The 10037-nt window shown below is 41.4% G+C and overlaps 1 protein-coding gene across 1 annotated transcript; it reads right to left on the bottom strand.

Annotated features, from left to right (window-relative positions):
• Positions 1-361: 361 nt before the first annotated feature.
• LOC106104018 (glutamate receptor ionotropic, kainate 2-like) lies at positions 362-9571 on the bottom strand. The gene is made up of 17 exons (XM_013283958.1): positions 9197-9571; positions 8845-8987; positions 8624-8773; positions 8388-8536; positions 8091-8287; positions 7493-7740; positions 6803-7024; positions 6511-6574; positions 6152-6294; positions 5399-5560; positions 4690-4889; positions 3965-4166; positions 3511-3596; positions 3359-3440; positions 2848-2896; positions 1908-2023; positions 362-1262 (listed from the first exon to the last, which is right to left on the bottom strand). The coding sequence occupies exons 1-17, from the start codon at positions 9291-9293 to the stop codon at positions 798-800; spliced, it is 2775 nt and encodes a 924-aa protein (XP_013139412.1). The 5' UTR covers positions 9294-9571; the 3' UTR covers positions 362-797.
• Between the last annotated feature and the right edge of the window lie 466 nt (positions 9572-10037).

The raw sequence follows: 10037 nt of genomic DNA, 5'->3' as shown, positions 1-10037 counted from the left end.
GCTAAACGGATTTCAATGAAATTTGGCATAGATGTAGAGGATAGTCTGGAAGAACACATAGGCTACTTGGTTTTGTTTTTTTTATTCCACGCGGACAGAGTGGCAAGCGAATCAGTCACTAATACTTATTACGTTTTTTACAAAGTTCATTTAACAAAACAAATAGTTGGAAAGCAGTTAACGTAAGAGCCTTGGTATTATAATGTAATCTAATTTCAAATTAAAATAAAAAAAATCTATTTAGAAGCTAGAGGATAATGAAATCAAAAGCTTTACTTCAATTATAATCTTTATTAAAAATGTTACAGTTAACATTTAGTTCCAGTTTCCTAGTTTCTAATTAATATAAATAGAAAAGCAAATCTCTAAAAGTAATAAAAAATAAAAACTATTGCTATTATTTTTAATTTGTGTTAATTTGTGAAAATTGTCAAAGAAGTTAAACTTTTAATGATTCTGTTTCGAGAAAGCCAAAAAACTTTTTATAGAAGTTATTTGGTAAAGGCTTTATGGAATGTCATACCATGTCTAAAAAAGTTTTATTAATAGTGAAAGTGACTTTATGAAAATTGTTTGAAATAGTAAATTTTAATCGAGCTACAATGTTAAGTTTACCAACTGCTAACTAGATTAAAAAAAACTAGATAATTAATGATTTGTTAAACATAGACAAAATTTTGATTTTTTATGTAACATTTACACACCATAGAGTCGAACGCAACATTAACAACGTATTAATACTCCGATATTAAGTTTTCATATAACCGTTATAGCGTTAAAATAGCTGTTAAATAACTTCAAGGTCTAGGCGTTGTATGTCTAGCTAGACGTAAACTGGCTGCATGCATCGAAGACCGTCTCGCGCTAGCCCGGGCTCGTAACCTTGGTGTTTGTTCACGAGACCCGACCACCTCCTCCAGCGAACCCCCTGACCCTGACCCCTCACGAGACCCATCCCTGGAAGTAGACTCCACCAACTCAGCGAGACCTGCAGACCCCGACCGAGCTGGGGACTCCGGGGTGGGCGGTAACAGTGGCCCGTATAATGGCTTCTCAGAACGTTCTAGACTGAACACGAAGCGGATTTCAGTCCATAATCGACGTCTGTAGGACTCCGATGGGTCCCTAGGATGCCTAGCGGCGGCCCACGCCAGGTCACAGAAGGAGACCACCACTCCCAGCGCACAACCCACCACCAGCACCACGAATAGACCGAGGAAGCTGTTCATGTCCAGTTCTTCACCGCCGTGCTCTTCTTCTTCCTATGGAGTACAATATTTTTAAATAGATACTTCTGTATGGTGTAAAGAAAAGCTGGAAATCATGAATTTAAATGTTTTCTTGAACAATCAAGTCCGTAACCTAGATATGATCTTTACATCAACATTTATTTACCGCTTAGATTACCTTCATTATGCTTTCCTAGCTCATTATTAATTTATTTAATTACATTTCAATAAATAAATCTTTCAATTGCAAATATCAAAATCAAAATGCTTAAATAACAACGAAAACGTCGTCCGCAAACTTCGTTGCGCAAATTTGGACCACCCGTTACACCATTTTGACAGCGCGGAATTAAAAAAATAGCCTATAATATTAAATAGGCCATTTTATTAATACATTAATTATTGTAAAAAAAAGTAGCCCGTCTATGTCAGCTACCCTTCTGTGAAAGTCAGGTCGAAATCGGATTTCGGAGATTACCTGGAACAAACGCGGCTTGCGGACAGACAGACAGACAAAAAAATGAAATACGATATTCGTTGTCGCAACGCAAATACATCAACTTCCCAAAATCAGGATTTTTTCTTTTGATATTACAGACTCCAATTTTATTATATGTATAGGTATACTAGATGATTTGAAAGCCCTATCCTAGTTTGCAGTGTTTATGCAGCGGAGACCTTGCAGGCGCCGCCGCCGTGCATCTCCTGCCACCAGCGCTGCTTCATCTCGCGCAGCTCGCCCGCCTCCTGCAGGTTCAGCAGCGCCAGGTTCATGGCCTGCCGGTACTCCGAGTCTGCCGCAACCAGACATTCCACAATAAAGAGAAGCATAGCTCTCACTTCACTTGACACATTCACATGATCTAAAACTATTTATTGATAGGTCCTCAAAACATGTCAAAATGATTCCAGTGAGTTCCTTTTCAGAGCCGCGGTGTCAAGAACGATAGTCGCCCTAATGATCGCCGAACTTCGGAAGAAGATGGCACTTTAAGGAGAAGAAGTGAGTTCCTTGGAGATCCCGGAACCATCGACTATGTCACTTGAGGATGGCCACCGAGGGGTTTTTAATAGGTGAAATCCAACATAACCCTGCCTTCCCCCCAGAAGACTATGTATCTTTGGAAGATTTCCCCCTAACACCATAAAATAAAAAGGTGTCATTAAATTAAATTTAGTGTTTGTTTTCTTTTATGACAAAAGATGGAGCTTATTATAATTTTGTAAAATGTATAACAAATACAAGGACACGAGATGACACTAAACTTGACAACTGACATACCATTCAAAGTTACCGGTGAAAATATGTTCACTATGTCTAGTCTACATATTCCTTAGTCTTTGGTCATAACAATAATTACTTCGCACTGATATCATAGATCATGAAATCTTCTCCGAATCTAATCTAACAATAAAAGGAACAAACGTTTTAATATCTTTTGCTGAATTACTGTAAAGACTTGAGAAATATTAATGTTCGCCTTAACTGGTAAACGGATTTGGACAAAATTTGGCATATATGTAGACATAATCTGAAATAACACATAGGCATACTTTTTAATGCCACTCGAATTGAGTCACGGAAGAAAGTTAGTATTGCATAAAAGTCAAAACTTACTTTTTTTCATAGCGATGCCATATCCTTTGCTGTCCAAAGGTTCCCCCACCTAGAAAAATGAAAATAATACAATAAAATAATACACCTTTCGGGTAAAAAATATCATGCGTTTAGCTAACCTAATCGTATTATTGTCTCAATTTTATCAAGGGAAAGGAAATAAATTTCATTTAATATTATAAATGCGAAAGTTTACATGGATGGATGTTTGTTAGAAGGTTATCCATAACGGCTTAATGGATCTCGATTAGACATCTGGAATACAGAGGCTACTTACTATTTTTTTTAATTCCGCACGAACAGAGTCGCGGGAAAAGCTACTAACAAATTAAATTCTATACAAGAATTTCTTCAGCACATATGTATTAAAGCCTGTTTTTGGATTAGGCGAGTTTTCTACAAGACCCCTTGACAGTAATACGCTGACAAAATTTTATAAAGGGCCGCCCAGGGCGCCCCTTTTCCGCCCTGGGCTATCGCCCTAGCCCTACCCTATGCAGAGAATACTGACCATAGTAATATCGCACTGTCGCTCTATGTTGTATTCTATTGACGTCGACTCCATGAAGAAGGCGTAATTCTCGTTCCTCACTCTGTTAAATAAAGTATTTGTTTAAAAAACTGTTGAAATAAAGCTGCTTCTAAGATCAAAATAACGGTTACTTCTCGATCCCTGCTACGTTAGAATCCGGCTGCTTCTCGTCCTTCATCTTTTGATACATTTGTTGGTAGAGTGCGTTCTGAGATATCTGGAAACAAATCATTAAATAATAACATTCAAAATTATTAAGAACATATTTAGATCGATATGAAAAATTGGATTAAACATGATTTCTGATTAATAAGCGGAGCACTAAAAAGAAGTTATGACGTATAAATACTCTTTGAGCTTTACCTCATTTTGATTACATACTCTATGACCTTCAGTTCATAGAGCATGTAATCGATTATTAACTACATACTCTGTGATCTTTACTCATAGAGTGTGTAATTATTTTTTATTTACATACTCTATGACCTGAAGGGGTGTTCTCATGGAGTATGTAATAAATTACTATGAGTTGAGGATCATAGAGTATGTAGTCAATATTTTTTGTCTCCAGCATTTGAAGTTTACCTCAAAGAATGTGTAAGTAGATCCCCCTGCTTTAGCCCCGAATTTAATCCCGTAGGGGTTGTCAGCGAGCTCCTGCACGTTGTGTATGAGGTCTGTGGGGGTCTTCTTGGCCAGCAGCGTGGCCAGGTTGGCGGTGTAGGAGCTGGTGATGACCAGCGCGAACAGCCACCAAGCGCTCGCCACCGCCCGCGTGCCGTACGCACTGGTATTATAACCGTATAGATTATTCCGGTTATGCCAGTTCTATAGAGAATATGCTGGCATATGTGTTGATTGGAATTAAATTTAGAGAAAATTCAGTTTTGTTTTCATGTTTTTATGTGAAAAGTGATCTTCGTTTTTATTCACTTCAATATTTTCTTAAACCTTAATTCGATGGTGTCCAGTGTGAACAATTAATTAAAAAAATCTATTGAACTATATAATTTGATATCCAAAAATACGACTTTACTACAAAAAGTATTGTATTTGCTACAAAAACTTTCGTCGAATTAATGGTTAAAGAGGGTTTTTTATATTACTAGTTAGTAAAAAGTAACATTATTAATGATAAAGCTTGGATGGATGGACGTATGGATGTATGTTAGATCACCAGAACAACTAAATGGATCTCGCTGAAATTTGGTGTAAATGTAAAAAAGTACTGGAAGACTACAAATACTAGTTAACTATTTTATCTACGCAAAGTCACAGGCAACAACTAGTAAGTAGAGATGCAAACTTACACTGGTGCTATTTCAGAGCCTTGGAGTAAAACAGCTCCGAGGTTGAACCAGAGCGCATTCGCGAGGGTGAACTGGTTCTCCAAGGCGGGAGGGTCCTCGATGCAGGGGTAGGGGTTTTGCCACTCCTCGGGGCAGAGCCTCCCCACCACGTACAGCACCAGCGACGTGCCCAGGTACGCGAACCCCAGGCACACCCACACCTGGGCACCACATCGAGTTATCCCAGACACTCTTGAAGACAGCACTGGATATGCTAATAGCTGACACACTTTTATGAAAAACACTGGTACTTGTCAGTAACAGGCATATGTATGACAGTAACTGGCATGCCAGTAACTATTACAATCGATGAGAAGGCTACGGATATACGAGAGACAAGGGGCTTCATAACTTGACACTGACCAAACTAATGCACTGTTATTCAATCTATTCCATTTTACTGGTAAATAATTCGGTATTGCGCCAGTAACTGGTATAGTACTATACCATTGTACTGGCATGTGTATTCTCGACCAATAGGTACGAAAACTAAAAGATATAGGAGAAATGGTTACAGTATGCATCAAATAACAAAAAAACAAGACTATAGTAACAACTTGGCACATAAGGAATAAGAGTGCTCTTGAACTCTACGTGCCAACTCAAGTCCTGTGTATGATTTATAATGTAGAATGTTTGTCTTTTGTCTGTCTGTCTGTGCGTGTGTTACCCCGCTGGAGAAGGGCAGCAGGAAGGCGAAGAAGGCGGGTCCCGGCGGCTTGGGCTTGCGGAAGAGGATGCTGATGCCGAGGTTCATGAAGGGCGTGGTGAAGTCCACGGCGCGCTCGCGGTCCGCCGTTATCGTCAGATCCGTGATCGCGAACTGGATGTCCTTCACACAGAAATAAAACCTTTTACATGTACCTTCGTTCCTCGGTTATAAGTATTTCTGTTATAAATTTTAAAACGGAAAACAATACGCTTTGTGTTTAAGGCAGTAAAATACTATGGTCTTCAAACAACTGTATCAAATCGCAAAGACTGACTACTGTCTGGGTAAAATGATAATACATCAGGAAACACACTCTCCTCTAGGGTGGAAATTAATAAAAAATAGTGTTTTAATATAAGATGTGCCAGGCTGCAAGTGATGCCTAGACTGTTTCTCTCACGAGGCGTCCAACAAAATAAATAGGGCCTTGGAGACTCGTGTGGTGGTGGGGCGGTTGTGCAGTGGTGTGGTTGTAGTGTGATGAAAAGGTGTAGTTGAATTGTAGTGAATTGGTTGTGCAGTGGTGTGGTTGTAGTGGGGTTGTGAAGTGGTGTGGTTGTAGTGTAATGGATTGGTTGTGCAGTGGTGTGGTTGTACTATAGTGGATTGGTTGTGAAGTGGCGTGGTTGTAGTGTAATGGATTGGTTGTGCAGTGGTGTCGTTGTGAAGTGGTGTAGTTGTATTGTAGTGAAGTGGTGTAGTGTCAATTACGGGGTCATCCATGAGGCGGCGCATCATGCCATTCCAGCCGCGTGTAGGCGAGTAGCTGCCGTACACGCCGTTCTCCTGCTCGATGAACGTGTAGTTGAAGTTCAGAAGCTTTGCCAACTTCTCTATCAGCTCGATGCAGTACCCTGCGACACCAAAACATTAATACCCAAGACACGACAACCCAAAAAGCAAAGCCAATGTAACGTAAAAAACTGTAGTTAAAAACGAACACATTTTTTTTATGTTAAATTCATTGCAACAAATTAAATCCATTTTAAGTTCATAATAAATTGGCAAGTATTAAATGTTATATTTTTATCTAATTGTCCCTAACCGTTACCAACTTCCTTGTACCGTACCTTCGTACCGGTTGTTGCCGGAGAGGCGGTCAGTCGACTGCTGGATCATCACGTATGGATCGTTCTGGAAATTATTTAATCACTGATTGCATTAAAGACTCAATAAAACGTTGGATCACCTTGTACTACATGTTAAACTATGTTATGTTAAACTTCGTTATTTTAAAATGTATTATGTTAAACTATGTTATGTTAAACTATATTATGTTGAACTATGTTATGTTAAACTTTGTAATTTTGAACTATTGTTTTGTTGAACTATATTATGTTGTATTAAGTTATGCAATATCACCAGTGCGATGAGTATGTTGAAGGTGCGGTTGGTCATGATGTCGGAGGGCGGGTCTGGCGCGGGCGCGTCGCGGCGCTGCCAGGCGAGGCCGGTGCGGGGGGCCCAGCGCGCCACCGCCCCCGCGCGCCCCCCGCGCTGCAGCTCATGCACCGACAGCGCCGCCGCCCGCCGCGCGCCCCCCGCGCCCCAGCGCAGCGCGCCCCCCGCGCCGCCCCACTCCTCCTGCACCGCCTCACTTATACACCCTGAGACTCTTACTCTATGGTAGCACATTTAACAAATACATAGACTAGAAATAGGGAACATTTATTCACCGGTAACTTCTTTTAAAGGTCTATGAGTTGTCAAGAATAGTGCCACCTCGTGTTCTTATATTGACATGTTATAAAAAGATTTTACAAAATTATAAGTTCCATATTTGCATTTTTTCTCTCCATAAAACAAACACTTAAATTTTATTTAATATTGTCCTATTGTCAACTAATTTCAATACAGTTTATTATACGACGTTCTTACGGTGAAGGAAAACATCGTGATGCAACCTGCACATATCGGCGAAGAAATTCAAAGATATGTATGAAGTCAACCACTCGCACTTGGCTAGCGTGACTATGGCCTAGTCACTAACTTAGGGTAGGCTCCGAGCCCCTCGGTGGGGACGGATAGTGAGGTGGTAATGATGAGATATACCGATCGTATATAGTTTAGCAGGGTATCAGCATGGAAGGCTGCGCAGCCGGTGCAGGAGGCGCCCGCGACGGCCGGCAGCTGCAGCTGCTGCAGCGCGGCGGCGGCAGCACGCGCAGCGTCGTGTGCCAGCACTAGTTCGCTGGCGGCGCCCTCGCCCTCCCCCGCCGCCAGCCGCCGCGCGTACGCCCGCCGCCAGCGCGCCACCAGTGCGGTTACACGCTCCGACTCCGGGTCGAATAAGTGTATACCTTTGACGAATACCACACATCTATGGCTTCAGGTCTTCCAGTTGAGCAGTCAAACGCATAAACGTCGCTAGGTGATGATCTAGTATAACCTGACCAGAGTACATAGTCTTACAGCTATTTCATTACATACTTGCTTTCGCCCGCAACTACGTCCGCGTGGTGTTAAAAAAACAAAAGTAAGCAGCCTATGTTTTCCAGGCTCTCCTCTACAACTACACCGAATTTCATCGTGGTCAGTTCAACAGTGACTACAAACTCTAACAAACATCCATACATCTAAACTAGCATTTACAATATTAATAAGAAGTAAGTTTTATAACTATTTCATAAGACAACAGGAACTCGCTTACTGGTGATATTAGCTCCACTGTGGCTGTACCCGGAGAGGTCCTGCGTGTGGAAGTCGATGGCCAGCATCAGGTAGGAGTGCCGCGCACCCAGCAGGCCCGCGCGCTGCGCCGCGTCCAATACTCGCACCGCGCACTCCGCCTCACACCAGATTATGAAATTTGTCGCGCCGAACTTCTTTAATACTAGAAGTAGGTTCCTGAGAACGACGACATCTAACCTTATAAACCGTGTACTTAGTTCGTTACTATTTGATGTGAAGAAACGGTATAAATTTGAACAGTGTTTGTAAAGCTTACCTGAGCAAAGCATCATCCTCTGGTGGCGGCAGCTGGTGGGGTATGATGTCGACGCCGGCGTTGGCCAGCCGCGCCGCGCCCCCCGCCCCCGCCTCGTGCAGCAGCACCGCGCTGCTCCAACCCTTGGCCAGGCACACCTCTGCACATGCCTGCACAACTTGCACTCAAGCTGGAATATAGCATCTTCTAGACCTACCCCTACCGAGGTACAAGACGTTTTTAGAACATAGCGATACCTGAGCTATAAGGTCAGGATCAGGCAGCAGTTGTAAGGAGAAGACGGCGTCAGTAGTAGGCGTAGAGGCTGGAAGAAACAGCGGCAGTCCTGCGCGTACCGCAGCAGGAAGTGCTTCCACGTCACCGACCAGCGCACTCAGTCCACCACCCTAATGATCCATTCCATTGCTTTACATAAATAGACACCGTTCTACACATTTGTTGGGGTATTGAATCACACCTGATCGCAAACAGCTTGGGGAAGAGCGAGTGGTTCCAATGGCTCGGCTTGCAGCAGCACCGCGCAAGGCTCCTCGCAGTCGAGAGCCGCGTCAACAGCCGCCGCCAGCCGTGCCCCTCGCTCTGGATCCGTGCATACCACGCCTACGCAAACACACACTGCACCAAGTAATAGGACTACTAACTACCCTAAGGTCTAGGCATCCAGTTACATTATGAAAGCACGTTTGAATATCAGATCCAAAATCGCACAATACTTCGCGCATATTTAAAAACACTAATATTTTGATCTTCACAAAATAGGTGAACTTTGCACTTCACTATTTTTTTTTCTATAGATAAAATCTGCTAACCGATTCGCAAGTCATCCTCCGCATAAATACAGATGATGCACAGGAGAATAACACACGTGCGTGTCCACATAGCGCGGACATGTTGTGTTCCCGCCATCCCCCCTTTTGCCCTCCCCCTTTGCTATTTCTGTCGCGTCCAGACTATACGCGCGCGTTCCCGCTCGTTTTTTTTTTAAATTGTGTCACCAGTTCCCCCCATTTCTCGTGAATGCAAACAATCAATTTAAAAATAGTATGAACTGTTTTACTTACCGCTCGAGTTTTCTTTTTTCTTTGGCATTATTACGTATGCTAATTTCATCCACGAAAAATTAAAGTTTTCTAGCATCATGTAATGGCTTCGCATATTTTTCATACAATATAGAAATATTTGATTTTGTCTAATATAGTTAATTCAATACTCCAAAATTCACCTATTCTATTTTTTTATAAAACTTTTACTAGGAACTGTTTAATAGGAACAAATGGGATGGAATTCCATTTAGTGTCATAGATAATATAATTAAAAAATCAATATTTCAATAACCTTAAATCTATTTCACATAAATTGCCTTCAACTCTACATACAATGGAATATTTTCATACATCACGGAGTAAAATATACATATATTTGTAACTATGACAAAGACAATCAAACTTTGGCATATATATTTTAGGAATTGCTTATATTGCAACATTTACATATCGTTGGGGATATATAAGTTACCCAGTTTTTTTTTTCTACTTTAATACATATTTAGCGATATCATTTCTTCTAACATAGGACATAAGGTAACTGACATTCCATATTTATTTATATTGTACATACACATTTTTCTAGTGATTTTTGCCTACAAATGCT

Source organism: Papilio polytes, unplaced genomic scaffold (genome assembly GCF_000836215.1).
Source record: "Papilio polytes unplaced genomic scaffold, Ppol_1.0 DF823692.1, whole genome shotgun sequence".
Lineage (NCBI taxonomy): Eukaryota > Metazoa > Arthropoda > Insecta > Lepidoptera > Papilionidae > Papilio > Papilio polytes.
This window is presented reverse-complemented; position numbering and strand designations above follow the sequence as displayed.